Source organism: Vanellus vanellus, assembly GCF_965231255.1.
Source record: "Vanellus vanellus genome assembly, chromosome: 5".
In the NCBI taxonomy this organism is placed as follows: Eukaryota; Metazoa; Chordata; class Aves; order Charadriiformes; family Charadriidae; genus Vanellus; species Vanellus vanellus.
In genome coordinates this window covers 74,617,588-74,645,053 of record NC_138910.1, presented here as the reverse complement: position 1 = coordinate 74,645,053, position 27,466 = coordinate 74,617,588, and the positions used below count along the sequence as shown (strand labels likewise).

The following is a 27,466-nucleotide window of genomic DNA, read 5'->3' as shown; positions in this document are numbered from 1 at the left end:
CATAGATCTGTTTATCAGCTCTGATCTAGTTTACACAAGGCCACAACCACCTACAAAGGTAGACATCCCTCCTTTTGTCATTTACAACTGTCCTTAAGTCAATACTGCCTGCCCTTGTCTTTACTCTCTTTTCAGGATACATTGTTATTTTATTTATTCAAGCAGTTATGTTTAGTTTAGTTAAGACACTGAGAAGTTGCTTAAGCAAATTAGCCATACCAGCCTAGCATATTCCCATGCCTCTTTTAGAAGCGTGATTTCCGATCGTTCTTCCTGATGACTTGTAACAGTAGAACGATTGGATTGATGAGCCTTGAATGCAAGAGGAGCGGACCGCGTATCATTGCAGCCACAACGCTGAAGCATTTGCAGCCCCTAGGTTTTATTGCTTTTAACATCTTTGTTGCTCACAAAGAATAGTATCACAGTCTTTCAGGCAGCACCTACAAAGGGAGTAGGTGATGTTCTTATCCTACTGAACTCAGTGGCAGAACTTTGGAGAATATTGAGTGGATTTTTGCTTCTTGAAATGTAGTGTTTACTTTTGTGGAAATATAATTTCCATATAGGCAGTGAAAGACTCTGTAAGTGTTACAGAAGGATTTTCCATAATGTTGTCTTCCAAGAAAGACAGACCTGATCTGTCTTTTCAGAGCTGGTGTCTTTGTATAAGTAACTATGATATCCAAAGAGAAAGATTAAAGCTCTTCATGTATCAAGTCATTGAAAGGAGATGGAAGGACCGTCTTCCTCCTCTCGCAGAGGTAAGCTTCTAACAAGAAATAGAATTACATTCTATAGGTCAATATAGTTTCTGGTCTCTTCCAACAGCTCTATTTGAATACGGGGAATGTTTAACCAATTTCAGGAAATAGGTGTGCATTTCAGATGAGCTATTTTACTCAAGACTCACTAAAGTAAGCAAGCATTCACCACATTGCTGAATACTCAATGCGGTATGCGAACTCTCAGTTGAGTCATCCTCATTAGTTAACCCTATGACTAATGCCAACCATGTGATTAATATATTCCACCCAAGCACATCCCTCTGCCCAAAAGTGTTCTTTTATTCAGCACTGCCCCATTTTACAAAACATTTATTTCAGGGGAGGCGCGTTATTGTTCACGGGAAGATGCCTTAGTTAAGCTGCAGAGCTTTGCTGTTGCATATGGCATTATCCAGCGTAAACTGGGCTTACGATACTTTGTACATTTTTCCCAGAATTTACGCTTAATGTCAATTTTGGGGTTTTTTTTTCCCCTCGCAGGAAGAAAACGTAATGATAAAATACCAATAAAGAGCCTTTGTAATAGTATGATACTAAGAATGCTGTGTCTGGGTACCAGAAAATTTAATGATCTCCTGCTGTTTTGGTAATTGCATAAGTAATACATCAGACTAAATCACCAAAGCAGTCTTAGGCGCGCTTTTTATTCTATTTACCTACCTACCAATCACAATGTTATACTGTAGATATCATTGTGGTATCTGAACATCTTAATCCTTTGAACTTGTGATAAAAATCCTTTTGGATTGTTTTTCCATGCAGTTATAATTAAGTGCTCATGAATCCAATCCGGCGTCATTCTCCTTTGAGTGACTGTGTTCCCATCCATTCCCCTTTGGGATGTGCGCAAAGCAAAGTTCTTGCAGCTCATTTGGAGCACTGAATGTATTTCTATGTTTTCAAACTTCCAGAAGATGTGGCGCTCTGCTTCCTTTCACCTCTCCATCGATATCCACAGCGAAAGCTGTAGTATTTCTGGGGACGTGCTCTTTTTCTCTGTAGCTAGCACACTGTAAAATAATTAACTACACGAATAATTGTTAGTTCGATATAAGCCCACTGGCAGCAGTGCCCACAAGCAATGGACTGCTTTGCTTCTCGGCACAGCAGAAAGGATGCTTAACATACAAATGCTCTCATCTGTAAATGCCAGTACTTAAACCTTTTCTCTACTCGGCAAGAAAACTGAAAGTAAATAGTGCGAAGGAGCGGGAGATAGAGCTCTTCTGCCCGCAGGTCCTCTGTCAGGAAAAGACACGTTCCAGGGTATTCGGTCGGCTACTCTTTTTCCAAGAAACCACACAAAGAATTCCTGAATAGATCAAAGATTTGAAACCAGAAGGAAGGAAGGGAGGAAGGCAGAAAGAAGCTGAGGAGAGCTTTACAGCACCTTCCCCTTCCCTCAGCATCTGAGGTCCTCCAGCCTCGGAGTCGTTGGAACGGTGGAGACCAGCGTCGTCTTGTTCAGTACCTGCAGATAACTCCTCGGACTGACGCAAACTTCGACTTCTTGCTGTCAGTGTATAAGGCAGCTTGTGTCATGCTTTAACGCCACCGATAACACATCGACAAAAGTCATATTATTTGAAAGAGGCTCTAATTAGTTTAAATACTTTTGTGTTTTCACTCCTCCTGCCAAAAAGAAAAAGTGCATTTGTTATTTTGCCATTGAAAATGAGGTGTTTGAAAGGGCTGAGGAAGAGGCAGCCTTTTTGTCGTGATTTTTCAGTGAGATTAATTCTTAGAAATAAACACAAAACAGATTTTCAGTCTCGTTAGTAGCTGGATATATTTTGGCCGTATTTTGGGGGAGTACTGATCACTAAACAACATTTCAGATCTTGGGCTAAAAAGAAGCACAGAACTACCTCAGAGCTGCCCAAGTCGAACTGCTGTACACGGCGTTTCCTAACGTCTTTTATTGGACAGTAGATAAACTCTAATTATATATAATAGTATAGAGTAGATAAACTCTATTTATATATTTCTTCTACAACCCACTGCTAAAAAGTCATAGGATTTGGTAAAAATCTGATTTTTTTAAAACATAACACCTGGGATTGTATTTAGTTTGGTGCAAGGATGATTAGTGTTTGTAGTTTTTTAAGCTTTGTTCCACAAGCATGAGGTAAGTTTATCAATTTAAAAAAAAACAAATTTTCATGTAGAATTGTGAATTCATAATGTCGGACTTCTAAAAAGCACCAAACAGTGCAGGCGTCACGGTGCAAATGTAGCAACACTGGGGTGGGACTTATCTTCACGGCTTACACTGTCCCGCCATGCGTAGTGTTTTGTAAAACAGAGGAGAACACAGTTGCTATCTTAATTTACTGTCTAAAGAGTCAAGGAATGCAAGTCAGGTTTATAAGCTTTCACTGAGTAAAATCTACGCAGCGGATTCTTTTCCGATGTAAATTATGTTAATTCAATGAAAATTTGCACTCTGTAAAGATTGGTGGCATCTCGGGTATCTCGGCGAGCTGCACAGCCTTTCTAAGAAAGCGGAAAGTGTGCTCAAAGTAGAGGATGTAACATCACAATGTTCTGTTTTATCAACGTGTTACTTTGCTCAGTAAATGTATTTTTAAAACACGCTTAATCTAAAATACTGTTTTGAGAAAATCTCTTCGGAGAAATAAGATAAGAGCATGACATACGTGGATCAAAGCTGTGCACTTAGAACGAGAGTAGAAGTCTTTTACTATGACATATTTTTCCTTATTTGTGACGGCTTTCTTCAATTCAGATGTAAATTATCTCCAAGTTTATTCAACTAAACCAGATCTAATTGCATATACTTCTATAAAGTACCCCTACTTTTGTTTGTTGCTCAAGTCGAGCATATTATCCGTATAACCCATAGATATTTCAATAGGTAGAAAGGATTCACTGTATTTGTTTGTGTGTCATTCTGAAAATATAGTTTTTTAAACAGATCTGGTTCTTTACCAGGTGTGCCTTTAAGTAATTTCTATTGCATTTATACTTTAGGAGGATTAGGAAAGAGAGTAAAAGAACTCTTTGTCTGTTAGATTCATTAAATGTATTCATGCGTGTGTAAGTGGTACAGAGGCTGTGCTACTCGGGAATCAGATCCTTGTCCTAGGGTGTAGAGAAAGGTGAAGGGTGTGATATTTACTGCTTGTGTAAGTGTCATAATAATTGTGTGTTCAATTCTTTACTTTTAAATGACCTTCCTGGGCATTAAGCCATTTTTTTTTTTTATTTATCTTTTCCCTGCAGAGTTAGGGAGGGTAAGGAACCACACCTTTGAAATGGTAAAAGAACAGCTGTTCAGGATGTGAATGTGGTACAGAACAGATAGGTCAGCAACAGTGAAGACAGAAATAATACAAAACTTATTGTAGAAGGAAATGTATTGAAATGTTGTTTAAACTGCTATTAATTTTTATTATCGGGTCATTAAGAAACCCAAGGAATTTATTCAGAACGAAGTCTTTAAGTAGCTACTCTGTTCTTACGTTACTATCTTTTGGTTTTGCGCACCTTAAATCCTTCAAAGTGCTGCAGAAGTACTTCAAACCCACTAGCTAGTGCTCGCTTGAAATAATTACCACGGAATTAATTTAAACAAATACCTGTTAAAATAATAAATTCCCTGTGCACCAAACCAACATCAGTTATATATCGCAGTCTCGGCTCCGGTGCACCGAAGCGTAAGGTCCTGTAAAAGCGTATCCATAGCAGCAAGCAAAGTACTCTCTTACCAACTCAAACCTATTTCAGTGAAAGTGAAAAATTTCATAGCTCAATGGCAAGACCTCGCACGGACAGAAGTAAGGTCCTGTTTCCGCCCTCTGGTCATGGCGGTAGAGAGCCTTCCCTGAAGAGAGGGGAGTGTTGAAGTCTGCATAGAAGGTAATTTGCCGGCGGATGAAAACTCCCAGGGCACCGTCTGCTCTGGCTTTGGGACGGCCGTGAGTGCGCGTGCGCGGTATTCGGCAGAATTCTGTGCTGGGAGCGCGAATGTTAGTAATTTTGCTGGCTCTTCAGTTATACTCTCTTAGCATCTGAACATTGTGTCCTTCCTCTGCCACCCTCCTCACTATGTAAATTTGGAACAGCTTAGAGCCTCTTTTTAAGGGGCTTTAGTTTACATTTCATTATAAAGTACTTACCTTAGCAAAACCACAAAATATATTTTAAAAATACATTCACCTCATCAGCTGGTATCGCCGTGCGGCATACGAGTGGACTCTTAGAATGCATGCATGTGACCGGGAGAAAGTCAGATATCGTAGGGCTCGAAAAGAGAGAGAAACACTACGCTTTCAGCATTTGTTTAGGCCTTTAACAAATGCTGAATGCTTAATTTGGTGAATTTTGCAACCTTAATCGAGAAAGCGTTGACTTTACCACATGGGTACCTAAGTAATCTCGTTGGGTTCAACAGGATCAAATCTGATACAGTATATAAACACGTGCTTAAATCATTTCTTGTGTAATTGCCAACAAAAAAATCTTTAAATAATAAAGGTGTATGGGTTTTGGACAATGTAAGTTAAGTAATGTGCAGGGCTGTTGTGAACAGAGCGCCGTGCAATGCCGTCAGAGCAGAGGATTGCCAGCACTGAAATGGACTCCAGAATTTATCCCAACGGTAATGAAAGAAGGTACACAGATTTAAATATGAAGGTATTATAATACTTTGCATTATGAAATAATCCAGGTACATTTATTTAAGTGAATAAAGTCCATTAAAACACTACATTGGGCACACCTTCGCGGGCCACAGCTCCTCCAGGGTCCATGGGTCTCTATTAGATATCATTCTTTGGTTTCTGATTCTGTTTTAAAATGCCGTAAGTTACAAAGCATCTTGGGTCTTATATTTCATATATTTACAAGAGAAACCATTTCTTTTGGTAGGAGATGTGTTCACTAATAAGGCTTCTACTCTTCGTAGTAAACAACGTATTTACAAACCACAAATAACAAAGTAGAAGCTGCAGAAGGGTTATGGTGTGATAATTAAGTACAATGGCGACCCATATGAACAGAAAATGCCAAGGAGCTAAAACAAAGCAACAACAGCTTTGTTTGTTGACAGATGTAGGAGCCATATTGTTAGTTAATTGGGTAATGGTGTAAACATTTGCAAACTCTGCTGTCCCTCAGTGAATTAAGCAGCACGCTGAAATTATGGAGAAAAGCTGCACAGTCCTTTTGCGGCAGGTACTCCACAACGCTTTTAGCTAACCTTCTAAGCATGAAGACCTCGAGGAAGGGACCTCATGCGTTGTTATTATTTAAGGTACTTGAAGTTTGCAAAGCTTGGAGTTTAGACTAGGATATATATCTTGAATTACACTCCAGTAATATTATTTACTGGTTTCCATATGGTTACCGTCTGGGAGGTTGTGTTCGTTGCCTAGGCTTGCTTTTCAGATTTATTTTTTTTCCAAATGTAGAAGAGACTTGTTCTGTCTTTCTGAGCTTTTCTTGCAAGAAGAGGTTGCAGGACTTGAAAATAGAGAGGTCTAATTAGATACTGGCTAGAACTGAAAAGAAGGAAAATTGCTTCTCCGGTGCACAATACCTCAAGTGCTGTGAATTGCAGAGACCCCGATTTACCTCACTTTCTGTGCCTCTGTGCGATAGTGGACTGTAGCAGAATACCAAAACATTTAAAAATGCAACAAGATACTTAATTAGCATACTTCTGTAATCACAAACTTAAATGCACTACTTTGGCTGTTTTTTACATAACAGGTTTGCTTTCTAAGATAATAACCTTTCAATAATTTAAGCAGCATCTGTGCAGGAATGCATAATTGGACTGTAGATAATAGGAATCTAAAATTGAGTCTGGTTTTTATAAATTATTTTTCTCTTCAGACATTTAGCCATAGCTCACCATGGTACATGAAATTTAAGAAAATATGTTCCTGCTTTGGCAATCAAAATAATGCATCTGGTTTGGTTTGGTTTTGTTTTTTAAATCTGTTGGTTTTTTAATTCTGTTGCAGTCCGAGAGGTGAAATTACATCGATTTCAATGAACTTATGAAGCGATAAGCTTTTAATATTTGTTTAAATAATGAATTTTCTGTAATTATCCAATAAAACAATGGAAATACAAATATATTTTAAGTTTGCCTGATTTAGCTGGGGGGGAGAGAAAGAGGAGCAGTACTGGTTTTGTTTATTAGTAACGGGATTAGTAAGTTACACTTTTAAGAAAAAAATATATTTAGCATTTCTTATATTAATTCATAGTATTTGGTACGCTTGACAAAGTTTTCCAAAATAATTTTAGAAAGCAGTGGTATCATATGATCATAGGTAAAACAAATTTGATTTTGGAAAAAATGTGTATCGGTATGTATTTTCATTTATACCTATAATCTATTATTCACAAGCAAACTTCTGGTAACTAGTGTGTTCACACAGCAAAAGAAATTAAAACAGAATTACTAGAGAAAATAAGTTTAAAAATGGAAGTGAAATATTTCAGCAAATGGTAAGATCAAAAGAAATAACGTTCATCTTTCTATACAAAGCTTCAGTAGTCTTCTGAAGGATGTCACGGTGTTGGCACGCAAACCTGAATGTCTGAAGAACACTAAGACCCTTGTCTTCATTATTTTATCTATATAATTATGTTATGTAACATTGACAACTAAATGTTATTTTCACTGAAGAGATTTATCCTGTAGGCAGCAGTCTAGTTTCTGAATAGAATCCTCAACACAAAAGTTTCTCGCTCCCTATAAACTGCTTATGTGCCTTAAGTGTAAGTCGGTAATGGGACAGTCAGGATGCTGAGCAGCTTGCCGCGTTTGGTGCTAAGATCCAAATGCTGAAGAATTTTGGCAATAGTGGTGCAGATAGTGCCTGTATCATTATTTTCCAAATTGCATGGCATTTAACTCTCACTGGAATTCTCCTGTGTGCCCATCTGCACAAGTGATTGCCTAAATACCTTTACAAATCCAATGAGGAGTCAGGATTCCAGGGAACAATCGTATCATACAAATGTACACACGTAAGCGTCTATAGAAATGATATTTAGACACATAGTACTTTTAATGCATATATACACACATGCGTAATCAGTATACGCTTCAATAGTTGGGTTGAGATGCGGCTTCACCGTATGGTGAGCTGATTCCGCATCTCGCTCCCAGCAAAAGGAGGGCCCTGCTCCCTGCCTTCTCCTTACCGCTTAGTGCTCTTGCAGCTTACCTTCCCCGGGATTTGGTGTTGAATGGACTTGTGTGTTCACCAGTTAAACTCACTAGCATGAGAGAAAAATAACAAAACAAATAAAAGTGGACACTTTTCTCCCAGCCTAGGTTCATTGAGGCTGATAAGCATCCAAGTGAGTGAAAGTCAAGCGCTTCACCATGTGACTTTGAGCAAGAGTAGGAAAATAAAGGCAGAATAAGTATCCCCTTTCAATGGAGAGGTCATGTTGGATTGGCTGTGCTGCTTGCACCCATCAATTTGATTGAAATTTTAGGGTACTTATCTGGGACTACAGTTTTATTTTTCATCTTAACTCATGCATTCTAGTAATCCTTGCAAAAGATCTCAACTTTGACAAAACCAGAAATACTAACACATTGCTTTACGGTAGAAAACCAGACCTTCTTGGAATCAATGTCGTGGATTATGTTTATTATTATTATTATGTTTATTGTTATTACAAAATAATAATAAAAACACACAAAATACAAAATATATTGCTTAATCTGCATCCTGGGAATTCATACTCAAAACTTCAGTTATCACTGACAGAGGGACTCAAAAACCTCCCCAGTGAAAATCTGCCCTGTGAAGACAAACAGTTCAAAAAAGTCTACTTACACGTATCTTCTTGTCCTTATCTTTACAGGTGACCCAGCTGGATCCAAATAAAACATTACTGGAGGTAAAACTGTATCCTCAAGAAACCCTTTTCCTAGAGGCAAAAGAATAGATCAAACGAGATTGTAGGACTAATCATCCTTTGACAAGCCAGAGGCACAGCATCGAAAGGAAGACTTCTATCAACGCCACCTTGTACTATCATCCAACTCAACTCAATGTCACAACTTTGCCTCTTGCAAGAATCCTGAAAATTGAAAAAACTTAGCTACTTAAAGTTTCACATACATGAGTATATGTTTCCAACCTCATTTAAATGAGCAGAGGATAACATTCTGCTATGAACACTGAACATTATGACTCTGTTGCTCACTTATCATCCAGCTTTTGTTATAATTAATGCACTGTTAAAATGTGAGTGATTGTTAAGTAGAATTTTTACTCCTCAAATGCCCCTTTTTCACCAAGAAATCTTGGACATTTCTGTCTGTACTTTTGACACTAGAATGCTGTATATTTGATATCTCGCTGAGCCAGTGCTCTCATATATATGCATTTTATTTCTGTGTTTGAATTTCTACTTTGTCAACTAATTTAAAAAGGCAGAAAAAATTAACGGGACATTGTCAGCCATGGAAATCTAACAGTATTATAGTAGAAAGCATATAATTTTTGTTAGTACTTTCTGACTTCTTTGAGAAGATGTAAGGTTTTGTTTGAAGAATATAGTTTGACATACATGCGAGATATTTATTTACTGGTTCTGCTTTGGGTCTCAGTTCTGATTCAGTTTAGGAAGTATTTTCCATTACATTGCAGTGTGTGAAACTGCTTATTGCATGATGTGAATATTTAAATAACATTAGCAATGGCCAGTACCAGAAACCTGGTATCTTGCCAACACTTCAGGAATCAGCTGATATTGAATATCAGCTGTTAAAAACCTTTCAAATGCCAGATACAAAAGTTCTTTATTTCTCGTTGTGAAAGAAAGGGCAGTTCCCATTTTAGCAGTTTTTCTCCATTCTGGCACTTGTTTGTATCCTATTACTCTGCTGTTTTAAAGCACCTTGTTTGTTTCATCAAACAATGAGTATCTTAAGAGGTGGTGTAATAAGAAATCTGCCTTATTGTTGCACACTTTGGACATTTTAACAACAGATTACTGATCCCGTCTCAAATTAAAGAAATCCTAGTTCTCTTGTCTGAAATGTATGCACCAACTACCTGCTATCTGATGTGGAAAAATCTGGTACTTTAAACTTCTCAGCCATAGAATGAGCATACTGAGTCTAAGACCATAACATACACTCGATGCCAAACCTGCATCAAAACTGGTTTGGGTAATTTTTTTTTCTTTTTTTTTTTTTCTTTTTAGTCTCTGGGCTTATAGGATAGTGCACAATAGCACTACAGAATTGTCATCTGCTAATCAAACTTTTTTTTTTTAAAGCCTGGCGCATTGTTTTCCACATATGTTTATATGTAATACATAGTGTTTATTGTAGGAAAATGAGTTCTGATTTGAAAATTTTATACTAAGCAAAAACCAATTGCACACATCTTTTAGTCTTTTTTTTTTTTTTTTTTCTTTGGAAGGATGGTGATATAAAATTAAATGTATGCCTATTATTAGGGTGTTAGTGAAGCTGATATATTGTTACCTTTACCAAAAATGCAAATTTCTGAGCGGGGAAAGCCTTATTCTACCTTTTGTAATTCTGTAATTAGCGATCACTTTTAGAAGTGAAGTATCTATGACAAACAAAAGGTTTGGAAGTGTAAGCAAATTCTAATCATTTGCAGTTCACAAATAAAAGGATTCATAGCCAACAGAAAGATAAATGTATGTGTAATGGAAAGCTGAATGCAGACGCTTCATTCTGAACTTTTTTTCCTTACCAAAAAAAATTCCACTATGTTTATTAAATAAGAAATTAACATAGGTTGCAAATTGGGGTGATGCTGTTTCTACAAACAATCACAGTAACACATACAGCAGGATTTTAAAGTGATGCACGTCTTTTTTTTTTTTTTTTTTTTTTTCCAGACTTGTTCTTCCTTCTAAGCTGGCTATTGAGGAAAGGAATTGCTGAAATACTGCTACACAAAGCAAAGCGACCTTTCAGCTAACTTGTTTATATCCACCTGTTCTGATTAACTTTTGTTTGATCTCATCAGGCTGTTTTCTCTCACTCAACTTTATTTCTGTATTTTGACTATATATTCTTTACTTTGATACTAGTTTCATGAAGTTATTAAATGTGGCTTGAATATTTGTTGAACTTGTTGAAGTCAGTGCTCCCAGGGTTTGGTTGGCCTTTTTTTTCTAAACTCTTATTATATTTTTTTTTCCCCTCATTTTGTTCATATTGGAAAATACACTGTCATTATCAAAATGTTCTAGTGATAATTAACTGGAAGTGTTCAAAGTGGTGACATTACTGCCCTCTGATATAAAGATATCAAGATTAGTATATAGGGACCATTCTGCCACAACATAAACAAGTGTATCACTCTTTAAATAAAACATGATTTTGGTCCTTAAATACTTTGGGCCTGATTTCAAGAAGCAACCATCTAGAGTCACCTTTCCAAATTACACCCTCAATGCAAACCAATCCCTGTGTAGGAACATTAATATTCTATGCCATCATTTTCTGCTCTCCTAAACCATGGTATTCACTTCATGCGTTCTGCTGAGGTGGTTAATCCTCCAGTCAGTCTACAGACTAATTTTGCAATTCAGTATTACCCTAAAACTGTAACACTTGCTACAGAGCATATCCCTGATTCTACCTTTTTATCTTCAGCTTCTTCACATTAATGGATTATCATTAACGTGATTAATGCATTAGTCTTAAGTCTTAAGGAATTACTGTTAATGAATGGAATCCTGTACGACGTGTCGGCATTCATTGTTGGCCTTCAGAGCATTATGGCGAAGGTGGGATGCACTCTGGCTTTTGAAGAAACTTCCTGCCGATTGACGTTGGTGTTTGAAATCATTATTAGAGAATATGCAGAACACAAGCGTTTCCTCTGTATTCTCTGCACACGCACTCTTAAATTTAGCGAGAGTGCCGAGGCTGTTTCTAATGGAGCTATGTTGGGGGTTTTGTTTATTCTTTTTAATGTAGCAGAAAAGGACTTTGGCTTTCATAAACTGTACCTACTCAGTGACATTAGAAACTTAAAATAAATTTTCAATTACAGTAATATTTCTACTAAAAAGTTATATGATTTCACTCTTCCGTATGTGGGGAAAACCAAAATTGCCATGACCCAGACCCACAGAAGGACTGAAGCACTTCATTATCCAAGCCTCATGCCCAGACTCCCTACGCAATGCACAGGAAGATTTAGCTGCCTTAAAACGGGGTCCACAACAAGCAAAAATCACATAAGTAGGTCTCCAAACAAAGCAAAGCAAAAACCCTACAGAATACACGTGAAGAGTCACTACCAGGCAGAACCAGGAACTGGTTAGAGCGGTCAGTAGGAAACGCTAAAGATGAAGATGTCTTGTGTATGCCGTTCTTCACTGGAGCTGAGGCTTCTGACTCTCTGCTGGCCCAGCGTGCCGCCTTCCACTCAGGGTTCACAGCACTGAGACTGTACATCAAGGTAAGCAACAAGTCCCCTCTTCCAACATTTGACAAAGCACAAGATACTTTTTTAAATTTCAAAACAATGATGGTGGCCTTCTCCTAGGCCTCCTCTGCAGTTTTCCCTGAATTTGACTTTACACTGAGGTTTTCCCATATTGTGAGTGATACGGGCTGAAAAGAAAGAAGCCCGTACCTCCGGGCTTTCAGAAGACTACCTTAACACCACTGTAGTACAGGCTACTCTTAACATGTGCACTCACTCTCTGCTATCAAAACTGTCCGACTGCCAAAGTACAGAACTCTTTAAGCTCGTTGAGGGGGACTGCGCAAGCAGGAATGTCAATCTTGGGGCTAGCAGACGGCACACGTGCCTGGGGTGAGCTATCCAGCCCTTTCCAGTGAGTGCTCGTTGCAGTCGTTGGTCTTTTCAGACAAATGCCATAGGAGAGACTGAATTGACTCTGTACCCTAGTTAAATTTTCTTATTCAACTTGTATGAAAGAGAAGGCAACAGCAGTAGTTGGTGTTTTTTTTGTTTTTTTTTTTGTTTTTTGTTTTTTTAACGGACAGGCCATTAAAGAAAGCAGAAATTACTATATATTGTATACAGCATGACCCATTGTTCACTACCCAAAAACATTTCCTTGCAGATGACAGAGATGGAGGAATACCAAATTTAGCACTAAACCGGTCAGGATCCAGGCAGTTTTATACTCGGTCTGGTATAGATCTGTAGTGCTGCCAGAAAAGACACCTCTGCCCCCCAGTCTGGGACTAGGCAAACTAGTTAAATACCAACCGTTTTCTTCCTGGAGTAGTTTTCAGACTGATCCAGCCTGCCGAGTGGCTGTACATACACCAGCACCGACAAAACGCAGCAGGTGGAGCATGCAGGGGGTGAGAAATTGAAGATGATGGGGAGCAGAAGGCAGGGCTGCTCCTTCTGACAGCAGTGCTGATTTATGTGGCATTATATTGATCACAGCTCTCAAAATATTTTTTGAATGCCTTGTTATTACCTTTAAATTTTACATTCACTTTTGCATTCTAAGCAAATATAACAAGTGGTATTAAACAAGTTTGGCTATCTGAAATTTCCATAAGTGCTGTGAAAGCTGGCGGCCCAGAGATCAAGAGGAAGCCAGACAGGAGGTACCGTGAGTGCGTGCAGCGAGGGCACGGCTCACTCCAGATTGAACTCTTGCTCCTCACTACAGACCCGAGGGAGCAGCCCCGGTACCCTACCTGCAGGGAAAAGGTTTCAGCGGGATTTAATGTCTCATTAGATACCAGAGAATTCGCTCCTTAGTCAGGGCTTTTCTCTGTGGATTCTTTTATGTGTAATAAAGACTGAAGTCACACTGCAGCCTTAATATAATTCAATTAAAATGTCACTCAACTGCTGGTTATAGAAGTAGGCTTCATTATTTCCTGTGCTCACAAAACTACTGGTTAACACGATCATTATTTTGTACTTACTACCGATGAGTTTCATTTACTGTTTCTCCAACTCTGTGTTGTGACAGTCTTCCACAGTTCATTGCTATTCACTTTCGATCCAGTCATCTCGAATGAGTTTGTATCATTCGTTAATATCATCCCCTCGCTACTGATAGCTTTTTCCAGATAACGTACGAGTACCCTGAATAACACAGGTCCCCACACAGATCCTTGGGGACGTTGCTGGTATCCTTTCTCCCTGTGAAAACTGTTGCTTACTGCTTCCAGCTATCAATCTCTGAGTAACACTCTCTTTCTTCCCTCAAGAAAAGATGTTCCCACTGTAGTAAACATCACTGCAAATGACTAGCACAGTTTTCCTGCAATTGCCCTGCTTTCATTAACTACCCCTTTTACACCTGAAAATACATTAGTCCAATTATCTTTCTGGCAGGCTTCTTGTTTCTGGTATTTTTAATGATCCTTTACACCTTTGGCAATTGTTCCTCAAGGTCTGTCAGTTGCTCAGTTTTGGTTTTGTGTCTTCCAAAAGTTAACTTTCCACAGTCGTGTTCTTTTCTGTTCTCCACATTTGAGTCTGTCTTTCAATTGCACCCTTTAATGTGCTGGCTAACGTGGCTCAGCTACTTCTGGTGGGCTCTCTGGAGTCTTTTTAAGATTTATGTGTGCTCTGAGGATCTAAATCAGTGTCTTCAAATAGTTTTGATTATAATCTCAGTCTTTTACCTGTGACGTAATTTCCCTTCTCTTCCTCTTTATGCAGTTTTCTTCTCAAAGAGAAATGCCACTCTGGTGATGTTTGGTTTGGGGTTTTTTTAAGTAAAATAGTGACTATAAGTATGTTTTCATTTACCTTAAAATGTGTTTTCCATCGTTTTATGATGCCTCTAGCTTTATTTAACCTATTGTCATGGTCCCCATTATCGTGAGTTACTATCATTCACAGGTATTTTATACCTTGTAACTACAGCACCCTATTCATGATCTTGTCTTTTTGAAATTTACTGAGATACCTCATTTGTTGTCATTTGAAGGGTCCCTTTCTGTTTCAGCCATTTTGGAAGTTCTGAAATTATTCTGACATGTATATAGAAATATTTTTCATTTTGTGTAGGTCTATTTGCCTGTTTTATATGCCTTGATTAATTAGGACTTTTGTTGTGTAAGGAAAAGCAAGCATTTCCAAAATGTGGTGGCAATTGAGAAGGGATGTTTTTTTATAAGGATAATTATAAACTCACATCTCCAGAAGAACTTAATAAATTATTTTGTGGATCTAATAAAAAAAAAAAATCTAGGGTATTTTTAGAACTTAAGTATAACCTGCAAATTGCAGAGAACACAGAGTTGCTGAAAAATACTTTTTCAAGGTTTAGATGAAGGTGAATAAGACATTGTGCAACTATTGCAGTATCCTCTAATGTAGAAAAAAAATGAACTGAGGCTGTCAAGATTACAATTCCTCATAAAGTTTGTTCAATGCACTTTTTCAGTTCACCACTCTTCCCTAGTCATAAGAAAAGTGATTTTATGCATATGTAGTAAAAGCATTACAGTACTCTCAACTGGGAAGTCTTGGTAGACACAAAACATCCCTTTCATTTTAATATGCAATTTCAAGGCAAATGTGCAGTTTACTCCTTTGACAGTTACATTTTGGCAGCTATACTTTCTTTCATCATTCCCTGCATTTTAGATGTTTTCAAGTGTATTTTTTCCTTCAGATAACGCTTATTATCATATTTGCCTTCTTGTCATCAAGGAATCATTATGCATGAGCAGTCCTTCTTATCAATAAAAAAATGCCAGATTCAACAGAATACACATTCTAAGCAGCTAACCCTTTGAGAATCCTTGATTTTGCTTTACAAACACCCTCCTAGTTTTATTAGCATTTATCCCACTGCCATCATAGTCTACTTCTGGAATCAAACCAATTCCTTGTGAAATTATCATAGTTTTCCAAAATGAATCAAAGTGGTGATCTGACAACTCTATTTTTTTATTGAAACAAAAATGCTGCTAATAACAGAAATAATTAAGCAAATAAAAGTTAGATTAACACCACTGGATTCCATAATCTAGTGGCTGCTTGATGCCTGCTTAAGATTCACTGAGGTCAAATAAAAAATACTGTAAGATGTAACAGCTACTATAGTTCTTAAGAAATGGCACAGCACAACCAATTGCAAGTCATGCTCTCTGTGCTGAAAGAGGCAATATTACTAAGAGTCACCATGTTGCCTTTATACCACCCTGTAGTAAAATAATTTCCCATAAGCAAACTGAATCCTTAGGAGACCAATTAAACTAACTTTATGGCAGTTATGCACTACTGGGTTGGTGAAAAGGGGCTGGTCACAGCAGGATAAGAATCAAGCTCATAAATGAAGAGCAGCCAAAGCAGAGTAGCATGGAAGAAGAACAACGGAAATTACACTGTCAAAAAAGCTGTTAAAGAATAAAGTGTCGTTACAGAAATATTAGACTTAGGTTTGATATTTGTATTTAAAATTCCAGCTTCTAATGTATTCCTTCTTCCTAGAAATTGTTATTCCCATTTTTTTAAAAACGTTATAAAAAATTAAGAATTTTTTATAATTACTTGCTTATGAGACTCTTACAGCAAGGAGTTTCTCTTCCAAGAGTAAGTGGGTTTGATTGCCCTCAAAGTGTAATGTGGATTTAAAAAAAAATAATCTTTCAGTTACCATAATCACAGATATTTTTAATTACAGGCAATCCACTTATCTCAAACAGAAGATGGATTTTCTGGTTATTTATGTGCGACTAGGAAAAAGGAATAATAATTATTAGGAAAGTAGGAAGAGTTCATACGACTTTTAAGCACAGAATAAGGCTAATGACTTCATACACTCTGTACAATATAATAGTATATATCACTGCTTAAGCACTGCAGAAAAATATCGCCTCCTCCCCACTAAAGAGGAAATGAATTATTTTACAGGGGGTAAAATGTGTTATTAATAATGAAAAAGAGGTCCTGTTCTTACAAGAAAGTATTATCCAGACTTGGAATTACATGAGAAAAATATACTTAAACATAGACCCACTGTAATATTAGTCTCATAATCAATGATAAATTCTTTGCATGCTATCTCAAGGGAAGAAAGCCTCTACTGCAGCACTAACCACCAAAAAAGATGGTGGAGTCCTTCTGATAGGGAATTTCTTGACAACCATTTTATCCTGTTTGAAATAATGAAAACTCTCCCTCCAGAGCCGCAAAGAAAAAGCACAACAGTTCTTCACCCAAAAGAAAAGAAAGGAAAAACAGTTTGCACAACTTCAAGCTCACTTTTGTCCCCCTCCCACTGTAGCGATCATATTCTTCAGTGTCCCATAAATTCAACCTTTCTGAGTAACCATTAGATAGTACTGTGTGGTTAATGGGAGAGCATAACCTGTACCTGAGAAATAACCATTCTCTGTCTTCTCATGGGTTAAACCCATGGTTTTAACCCGTTTCAAACACCACCTTTCCCGCCCTCCCTCATCCGCAGAGACCACCGGCATTGCCCTCCTCTCCCTCAGGCTCCGCTCCGGTCGCTGTTGGCCGAATCACGCACATGGCCCGCTGTCCCTGTCACCCGCCATGTCACCCTCACTATCGCTTCTCCCAACGCCTCGCAACCACGTGTGTGCTTCGCAGCCGCCTCAGGACTTTCACCTCCGTGGTTGTGGGGGCCGATACCCAGTCTCTTGGCCGCTCTGCCAGGCACTGGGTGCAGGCCGCAGCTGAGGGAACCAAAGGCCGCTTCAGCCTGGCTGCCCCGCTGGGACGTGCGTAACTGCCCGGGCCCTTTTCGGCACGCAGAAACGAGCCCTGAAAAGAGCGGGAGAAGAGCCCCCTTCTCTGTCAGCCATCGAGGCCGGCCGTTTCTCCGACGCTGTCACCCGCCTACCGCAGCTGATGTCGGGAAGAGCCGCCATCGAGGCCTTCCCGCCGCCGGTGGGTGTGAGGGGGGGCTCCCGCGGGGCGGGGAGGCGGGAAAGGGGCAGCGACCCGAGCAGGGCAGAGGCTGTGCCGGGACCCGCCTGTGCCTGAGGGGCGCCGGGTCGGGACGGTGCGGAGAAGGGAACCGGCCCCGCCGGCGGCTCCCGTCCCCCCGGGCAGCCCGGGACCCCCTCGCCGCAACAAGGGGCCGCCTCGCTCCTCCTGCCCGCCCGCAGGCGGCACCGTCCGGCCGCTCAGGCGGAGATTTTTTCCTCAGGGACGGGCCCGCTCCGGGGTCTCGGAGGGGAAAGCGCCGGGGCGCTGAGGAAATGGCGGCCGCAAAAACGGCCCGGCAGTGTGTCCCGCAGCCGGGCCCCCCTCACCGCCTGCCCTGCCCGCTCCTCCCGAGGGCAGCGGGACACCCCCGTCGCCCTCCCGGCACAGGCCTGAGGCGCTATGACAAACCGCGCCTTCGCACCTCGGGGCCGACGCGAAAGAAGCCGAGCGGGTGCGGTGTCCTCTGGGACGGGCCAGCCAGCCCCGCGGCTCCTCCGGGGCTGAGGAGAAGCCGTCGACGGGAAAAAAAAAAAAAAAAAAAAAAAAAGAAAAAAAAAAAAAACCCAACCAAACAAGAAACCGCAGCGGGCACCGGAGCGCTGGCGGCCGGCGGGAGCGGTACCGGCCGGGCGCAGGGGCGAAGGCGCTGCCCGGGGTCTCTCCTCCCTTTTCCCGCTCGGCGCGGAGCGGGCGCCGCACTGCCGCGGCGGGAAGTGCCCTCCCCAAATAATTAAAAATTGTTAAAAGTCCGATCAAAAAGCGGTAAGAAGCCCAAGCTGGGGCGAGGCCGCCGTTGCCGTGGGTTCGGCGGCGGCATGTGCCCTTCCCCACGGGCGTGGGCGGGGATGGGGCGGCTCAGCGCTGCTCTGGACGCGCACGGAAAAATTGGGCATTTCCGGAAAAAAAAAAAAAACACAACAAAACAAACAAACAAACAAAAAAACAACCCCCAAACAACACGCATGGAGGAGCCGCAAGCCCTGGCCGGTGCCGCGGGGCTGACGGACGGCAACCGGCGCGGAACGGGGACGGGGACGGGGACCGGGACCGGGACGGGGACGAGGACGGGGACCGGGACGGGGCCGCGGTGGATCGCGTATGGTCCGTCCTTAACTTAAAAGAGAAGTCTGTGTTTGCGTAAAGGCCCCGCTAAATAGCGTATGTCAGCTGTAAAAAAGAATACAAGAATTATTCCCCCCCCCCCCCCCAAGTGCGTGTGGTTTTTGATGATGCCATTAAAGCGGTTCTCTTCTCCCGCCCCTCCGCAAACACTCTCAATATGTCTCTTTAACGATATAGGTTGTATTTATCTATCGCATTCCGGCAGGATTGTTAAGCTCCTGAGCTCCTAGGGCAACAAACATGGAGGGGGGGAATCCTCCGGCAAATCCGACTGGGGCTGTCATGATCATGAATAAAAATAAAAGGCTTAATCTTCTGCTTTCGGCTAATTTAGCCTCCAAAATATGGAAGCGCTCGGATGCGCAGAGCCGGGCCGGGGCAGGGCAGATGCGGGAGGGGCGCTGCCCCGCACCTCGGGGTGCCCGTCCCGCTGTCACGCGTGGGGGCACTTCCCCGCCCCGAGCGGGCCGCCGCGCCCCAGCAGGCATGAGGGAGCTCGAGGGTTTTTAATTACACTCTTTCCCTTTGCTCCCTTCATTTTTTCTGCACCCTTTGCAGCGAGACACACTTGGAATCAGAGTGGTTGTGACATTTTGGTGGCAGCTTATTGTGCGGAACACTTAAAGTTTAAAAAACAAGCCCCATAGAAGTTGAGGGGCTTAAAGCAGCCCCCTTTGTGGGGCAAGACATAGAGTTTTGATTCTGGACAATGGTGTTTCTCAAATTTCTTCCAAAAACCTGCACCCCATCTGTGATCTCAATGAAATCGCTTTTCTCTCTCCCTTCAATTCATTTGGCAAAGGCGAAGCAGATGCATGGGACGGGGTCTGAATTTTAATTATTAGGTTTTACCTGAAACAAAACAGCAAATCCTTTTTACCATGTGTTTGAAGTTAGGAGTCGGGTAGAGGAATATAAAATATAATTAAAAAGCTCTCGGATCGTTAGAGAGCTGACAAGAGCCTTTTTAATGAACCTCTCGGAGCGCCCTATAGTAAATTAGCAGAGCGGAGCTTTCCTGAGTCATTCCGCCTCTGAACTGCTGCCTCCCCTTTACCTGCCTGTGAGCCTGAGCGTGGGTTTCCACGCCGCAAGCCCACGGCTGCGGGAGACGCTGCGGCACACGCGTGTTTTCCGGCAGCCACCTGCAAGGTGTTGGGGGGGGGGGGGGGGCGCAGCCTGTGTGCCACCGGCCCGCGGAGGTTCGCAGCGCTCCCAAACCCTCCGCGCTCCCGGGACACCCCCCCCACCCCCCCCCATCCCCATACCCCCTCCCCTCCTCCGCCGCCCTCAAAGTGCATTTAACCATCAATAAGGTGCGAAGGGAAAATTGTCTGTCACTTTAATCCATGCCCGAGGGGCTGGGAAATAAAAAGGGAGAGGGAGAAGGAGGGAGAGAGAGAGAAAAGGGAAGGTCTTAAAGAGCCTAAAATCCATACAAGAGCTGTGGGAATGCTGGAGCCGGGCTCTGCTCCGCATCCCTCTGGGACGGCCGGGGAGAGCAGAGCCTGGATCCCGCATTCCCACAGCTCCTGGGGACGGCCGGGGAGAGCAGAGCTGCCCCCCCCCCCCGGCTTTCCCCTCCGCAGGGAGAGGCTGTCTCCCCCCGCCAGCTCCGCTAAAGCGATTAAGATTTCTTTCCCCTCCCTCGGGAAGCCCCAGCGCGGGTCTCAGCCAAACCCGGGGGACATCAGCCAGCGCCAAAGGCCCGAGGGACGGAACCCGGATTTTTAATTTTTAGCTCCAGCGCACGGGGTAGGGGGGGCGGGGGCGGTGTAAGGGGGATTTTTGTGTGTGTGCGCTTCCCCCCCCCCCCCCCCTCCTCTTTCTGTGTGTCTGTGTGCGTGTGTGTGGATGGGCACAAGCTCTCAGAGAAAAGAAATTTTAGAGTAACAACTAAAGGCTTTCTTGTGCAGTTATTTTAAGGGCTTTGTTCAGTGCCTGAAGGGGGATGCGCCCATTTGTTCGGGAGGGGATTCATCACATGCCCCTTTCATGTGAACCAGAGGTTAACAACCTAATGAGCACTTGGTGAAGAGATGAAGCGTGTAAAGAGCCCGATTTTCCCAAATCCTGGGCTGCTGTCTTGGGGATGTGCTACTCTAACCTCTGCTGGGCTAATAGTCTCAGCACTTCCAGCGGGGAGGCCCCGGGAGGCAACCGGGTCCAGCAGCGCTCAGGCAGGGCAGCAGCAGCGAGACAGCCCGTTTCCAATACCCCACCGGGGAGCCGGGGGGGCCCAGCCCCGCCGCTACATATGTTGGGTCAAGTCTCCCCATTGTGAGCGTGTAAAAAGGTGTAAAAACTCAATCATCTGTAGCTTTTTTAAAGGGAGGGCTTACCCTGGATTTGTTGCATAATGGATTGTTAAAAAAGTAGAGGGTTGAATTAAAACTGTTCCCTAGTCACTTTTAATTAGACCACTCTATTTAATTAGCAAAGTTGAAACATGCAATTAAAATTAGCTCAGTTTAGCACATATTAAAGGAAATGTGGGACGCGGCTCCGGCTCATATTAAAACGAGTCGGAGGAGAAATGGCGGAGAAGTTTGAGTCGAAGTGAAATTACTCTGTAGAGGTAATTCAGCAAGCGACCATCTGTTAGAGGACCCGCCGTCCTCCCCTTAATTACGAACCCGCTCCTAATGTCTCTATAACGACCGTCCCCTCAACGCCAACGCGTTACACGCCACCAGTGCCGTTGGACGGTGAAAGCACTCGGAGAGACTGCACGGGTGTGGGTTTATGCCGTGCTATTTTCTAAAAGCCCGGTGCTGGGACCTGTGCCCGGCCCGACGGGTGCCCCGGGGGGGGGAGGGGGTCAGGCAGCCCCGGCCCCCGCCTCCCGCCCCGGGTGCGGAGCCGGGACGGTCCCTGCCGTGCGGCCGCCGGGCTGCGGGGCGGAGAGGAGCCCACGCAGCAATATGCGGAGCCCCGGTTTCCCCTCATTTCCTTCCACAAATCGCTCTCCCTTGTCTCTTTTTTTTCTCCCCCACTGGGAGCCGGGAAATCGAGTTAATAATGTTTCAAATACTTGAGAAGTCCGGGCTAACGGGAGCTCCGTCTACCTTTCCTCGCTCCGGGATCTGAAGAGGTTTCCTGTACTAGGAGGAATGCGCCTTTTTGTTGGGGTGGGGTGGGGGTGGTGGTGGTAATTTTCATTCTTGTAATATTGGTTTGGGGATAATTACTTTTAATGTCAAAAAGATTTAGTTTAATATCATCTCTATTAGGCTGCTGGGCGGATAATTAAAAGTGAAGATGATAGCAGCAGGGAAACAGATGGCATTTGCTTACTTTGATTCAGTAGGTAAATAATGAAAAAGTCAATGGCAAACCCCCTAGAACAATTGAAACCTTAAAGAGCACTAACATTAGCAGGTACTTACAAACTGTCTTCCGCTAAGAACGAGATGAAAATACACTAATCAAGAACTATATTTCTCTGGGATGCTGCCGGGCGCTGCGCTGCCTCCGGGCGTGCGTGTCTGCCTTCCCCTCCATGGCAGCCAATAGACGGGCTCTTTTTAATTAAGATTTTACTACTGTAATTGGGGGAAGATGCAGCAGCACCGTTGCATGCAGCCCTCTCAAACTTTTGCAAGGGAGCAGTGATACATAGGACGCCTTTAGGTGAATCAACGGGAGCGGGGAGAGAAATAACCACCGGGAAGATGGGCTCATCTGAAAAAAGAAAAAAAAAAAAAAACCAAACAAAAGCAAAACCAACCAACAAAAAAACGCCTCGTGTTTTATGGAGCTGACCCAGATGTGAGCACTGAGTCGTGGGCGCCGACTTCGTGCGTTCCTGGAGGCTGCCACAGTCAAACACACAACGGGGATAATTAGGCAGCAACCGGGGCACCGCGCAACGAAACGCGGCGTTTCTTTTAATTCCTGTAACAAAGTAACGTCGCTTTTCACGCGTCTGGAGGGCGCAGGTTGCCCAAACCGGGGGCGACGCCGTGTCCCCTAAGCTCTGGCCCTGTCACCCCCCCAACCCAGCCCAGCCCGGAGGGGTTCCGCCGGGCCGGCAGCCGCCTGCGACCGGCCCGGGCAGGGCTCTCCCCATGGGGGAACCCGCTCGCCCCGGGCCCCGCAGCTGGTCCAGGCGCCCTGTGCCAAACCTGGACTGCTCCTCCGGGGCCCGGCGAGCCCCTGCGGGGGGGGGGGAGGGGGGGGGGGAAAGCAAGGAGCTGTGTCCACACCTCGGCTTTGACGGTGGTGGAAGGAGCTCCCAGAGCCAAGCTGGGAGCGACACAAGTCCCGGGGGCTTTAAAGTCGCATTTCGCTGGGTTTGGAGGAATGAATTTCTCTTCCCTCGTAACCTCGCGGAGTCCCGCTCGGGTTCCTCAGCACACCCGCCCGTGCGGCGGGAGCTACTCTGTGAGTTCCTAAAACAAATACCTCCCCCCCCCTCCCCCCAAGAAAGACACAAGAACAGAGATGTACAATAAGATTTTATTGTGTTGCGTCAAACAGAAATGAATTGCAGTAGGAGAGACGGGGAGAAGAGGGGGCAGCAACAGCAGTGGCGTTCGTGTGTCCGCCCCCCCCCGTCTCCCGTACATACTCACACACACGCGGGGCTGTGGCAGTCCGGGACGAAGCTGGAGAGAGCCCTCACCCCACGGCGAGTCCCGGCCGCGGCGGTGCTGAGCCGGGAGAACTCACCGCCAAGTTGGGGTTTGCTTGAATAAAATCTGTGAAATGTGTGCACTGTTTGTCTAGGTTCACACTGAAAGCTTCCACAGGAAAATAAGGAGAGGGGAGAAATGATGATGATTATTAAAATATCAAATCAGTGAAAAGTGAGACTCGGGGCTTTCCTTTTCTAAAGGCACTTTGTAAAAGAACGACAACAAAAAAATAGTGGGATCCCGTTTGGTAGTGTCTCCCTTTCAGCGAGCAGAGCTGGAAAGAGGACAGAGCAGAGTCTCTCTTCGCCCGGGGGAGTGTGCTGAGTCCGGAGATGAGGCCTCGGCCTCGGGTCCCGCTTTGCCGGTAGCGGCGGGGCCGCGGGCCACGGCTTCGCCTTCGGCCCCCGCCGGCTCCGAGCGCCCACTGCCCGCACCGGGGCTGCTGCCTGCCCGGGCCGCGGTGGTGAGGGAGAAGCAGAGGGTGGGAAACCGTTAAAAGCTCGTGATATACTGGGGCAGCTTTTGACAAATATCCTCAGTGCTTGCCGGATGCCGGGGCTGCGTTTCCATGTTTTTGCAATAAATATTTGTTGAATCAAACGCGGCTATTTCCATGATGGATTGATACTGAGCGTAGTATTTAAAAACCGATACGTGGTGAAGTGTTCTGGATGGGGGGGGGGGGGTGTGTCTGTAGTGCTGACTTGGGATAAACACCAGAAACAGGCGCTGGGTGTTTATGTGCACAGCGCTCGGACATCGTGTCCCAACTCTGCCTATACAGTCACTGGGGGACGCGCTGCCTGCGCCCACGGAAACTAAATGTAACGCCTCGGGATGGGGATGCTACACATTGTGTGTTCAAACTTCCACACCGCTGTTTGCAATGTTACTAAAGGCATGAGGCTCTGAACAGAAACCACCGCATTTCGCCGGATGGTTGATGACCCACTGTTGTTTTTTTTCTGTTTGTGCTTTTTTTTGTTGTTGTTGTTGCTGTTGTTGGTAGTGTGGTTTTGGTTGTTTGTTTAATATTTTTTTTTCCCACGGCCGTTTCCAAAATAGATGGTTGAAAATCGCCGTAAACGAAAAGGATAACACAGCCCTTTAATTTAAACCAAAGCTGAAAGAAAAGAGAAGCGGGGAAATCAGCGCAACCCGTGTCCTGTGGTGTTGGTGATGGCAGTCTGCCTCCGGGGGGAAAGGGGAAGGTATTTGCAGAAAAAAAAAAAAACTCCGCAAATCCAAACATAACTGCCAGGAAGAAGGGAGAGCATTTTCTCCATGGTAAGGCAACATAAAGCAATACTTTAAATGTTTCTTATTTAGTCTGATCGAGTTCTACGAATTCCCAATTAAGTCAGACGATCTGAGTAATTGTCCCCGGAGAGTAAAATTAGTGGTTGCGAATAAAATTAAATCGGATATTTTGACTTCGCGGCTGTATTAAATAAAGGTGTTATGACACCTAAAGCACGAGGAGTGGGTGGCAGCTGCACTCACAGAAAGTCGGGTGCGAAAGCGTTCATTTCGTAAAAAAACCCCAAACAAACCAACTAAGTAAAAAAGAGAGGAAGAAGGATGTAAGTGTAATAAAAATATTGAAAAATTTGAGGGCTCTGCAATTGTGCTTCTCGCAACCACAGAAGGAGTGTGACAAAAGGGAAGGGGCAGTGGAGCATCAGCGAGCGCTGCTCGTCCTGCGGCGGGGCTGCCCCGCGGCCCTCCGCGGCCCTGCGCGGGTCCGGCCCGTTCGGAGCAAAGCCAGGGCTTTTTGCCCTCCCGGCTCGGGTGCCCGAGTGCCGCGGAGGCAGGCAGCTCGCCCGTGGGCAGCCCCCTCACAGCCCACCCGGGGGAAGATCTCGCAGCGTGTGACCGCGCAGGTGGGGATGTTGCGGCGGCGGAGAGGAGGACCTGAGCGACCGGGCACCGGCAGGCGGGGAAGGAGTTACGGACACATGTAGGAAAGAACTTTTAAAAGTGCCGAGGAGGATGGATATCCCTGCTGGGAAACAGGGGGAGAGAACCTTGGGGAAAGGAGACGGCGTTATTTCCCACCGAAGCGCTACCTCCTCCCCGTTACCAGCGACGGTGACGTCAAACCCGGGTGGTTAATGCTAAAACAAAAGCTTCGGGGTCAATATACAGTTACCAGCCCGACAGCCTCCTCCTCAAAAATCAGCCCCTCGGGTTTACTGTCCCCGCGGGGAAGGCGCCTGTTGAACGTGTAGTCACGCAAGCAGCTGGCAGGGGAGGGAGCCGACTTCGCTTTCTGGGGAGCGGAGCGGAGGGCGCTGCCGGGCTCCGGCGCAACGAAAGTACGGAAAATCACACTCACCTCGGGCGTCTGCTGCGGCGGCGGCCCGTGTACAATCCACCGGCAGCTGTGGAGTGAGAGAGGGGGGAAGGGGGGAGAAAGAGAGGAGGGCAGCGAGAGGAGGGGAGCGAGGGGGGGGAAGGAGGGAGGAAGGAAGGAAGCAAGGAAGGAGAGAAGGAGGGAAGGAAGGAAAGAAGGGGGAAGGAAGGAAAGAAGGGGGAAGGAAGGAAAGAAGGGGGGAAGGAAGGAGAGAAGGGGGAAGGAAGGAGGGAAGGAAGGAAGGAAGGAAGGAAGGAAGGAAGGAAGGAAGGAAGGAAGGAAGGAAGGAAGGAAGGAAGGAAGGAAGGAAGGGAGGAAGAAAGGAGGAAAGGGAAATAAAAGGAAAAGGGAAGGAAGAAAAAGGGGAAAAAAGGAGGAGGGAAGAAAGGAAAATGGAAGGAAGGGAGAAGGAAGAAAGAGGGAAGGAAAAGGGAAGGAGGGAGGCATCGTTACGTATTATTATAAAACAAAATCTCCAAGGGGAGGGGGAAGAACGGCAATTGAATTGTCACCTTCCACAGTATATTTCCCCCACCCTTTTGACAAGTGACACCCAGGAGGAAAAAAAAAATAATAAAAAAAAATCAAACAGTTGGCAAGGCAAACACCGTTCCCACCGGATTTGAAAAAAAAAAAAAAAAAAAAAAAAAAAGAAAGAAAGGCAGACAAGCCAAACTCTCAGATATGGAGAAATCGGACAGGCTTTCGCGCACACGCGCGGGCGCCGCCGGCCCCGCTCTCCCCGCGGGCTCTCCGCGGGCGCGGCGCGCTCGGGCCGCCGCCGGGCGGCCAATCAGAGCGGCGCTTCCCGCCCCTGGCCAATAGCAGGCGCCACATTGTTGTCAAATGTTGCCTAATGGCAACGCGGGGCGCAACAATAGCGCGAGTGGCGGCGGGCGGCACGGCGGGCAGCGCGCTCTGCCTGCAGCTCCGGCCGCGCGGGCCGCACGCGCCAGGCGGCGCGGGGCGGTGGCGGCGGCGTCGTCGTCTCCCGGGGGGCGCGGGGGCCCTGCCTGCTCCGGCTCTGCCTGCCCCGACGTCGGCTCGGGGCTCACCGCGGCGGGCGAGGCCAGTCCAGCTCAGCCGAACCGGGCCGGGGGCTCCGCGGGCTTGCCGGCCCCTCCGCCCGGCTGCGGTGCTGCTGCTCGGGAGACGGGGGTGATTTATCTATTTTTTTTTAATTATTATTATTTATATTATTATTATCTCCTGGATTTTAGCCTCCGCGGCTTGTGGCGAGGGATCCTGTCGTTGAAGGTGCCGGATTGCTCTTTGGAGGGACACTTTTAATCTGTGATGGTAGCGAAAGGGGGACGGGGGAGCTGAGCTTAGGGAGCAGCTCTGGTTTCCAGCGGGGCATCCCGCAAACGCGGGCGGGAGAGCTCGGCGCGGAGCCCGGCGCGATGGACTTGGTGGTGCGCTGCCCGGTGCGCGCGGAGAGCAAGGAAGCGAGAGGGATCTAAGTTTTCTCGTTTTTTCTGGGGTTAGATTCGCTCTTCGGGAGCGGAGGGGAGGTGAGGGGAGGAGGGCGCAGAAAGGCTCCCGACGGCTCCCTCCTTACTTGAGCCCCACTCCGCAGCCGTGTGCCGGGGGGGCAGGGGCGGCGAGCTCGGCGCGGCGGGGGCGGGGGGATAGGCG

At 45.0% G+C, this 27,466-nt stretch overlaps 1 protein-coding gene across 1 annotated transcript in view; it reads left to right on the top strand.

The window, feature by feature from the left end:
• FAF1 (Fas associated factor 1) overlaps window positions 1-10,660 on the top strand; it is a 171,525-nt gene extending 160,865 nt beyond the window's left edge. Inside the window, exon 19 of the mRNA XM_082483796.1 lies at window positions 8,652-10,660. Coding sequence (XP_082339922.1) covers window positions 8,652-8,735 — 84 coding nt within the window. The 3' untranslated portion in view covers window positions 8,736-10,660. The remainder of the gene's footprint in view (window positions 1-8,651) is intronic.
• The last annotated feature ends 16,806 nt before the right edge of the window (window positions 10,661-27,466 follow it).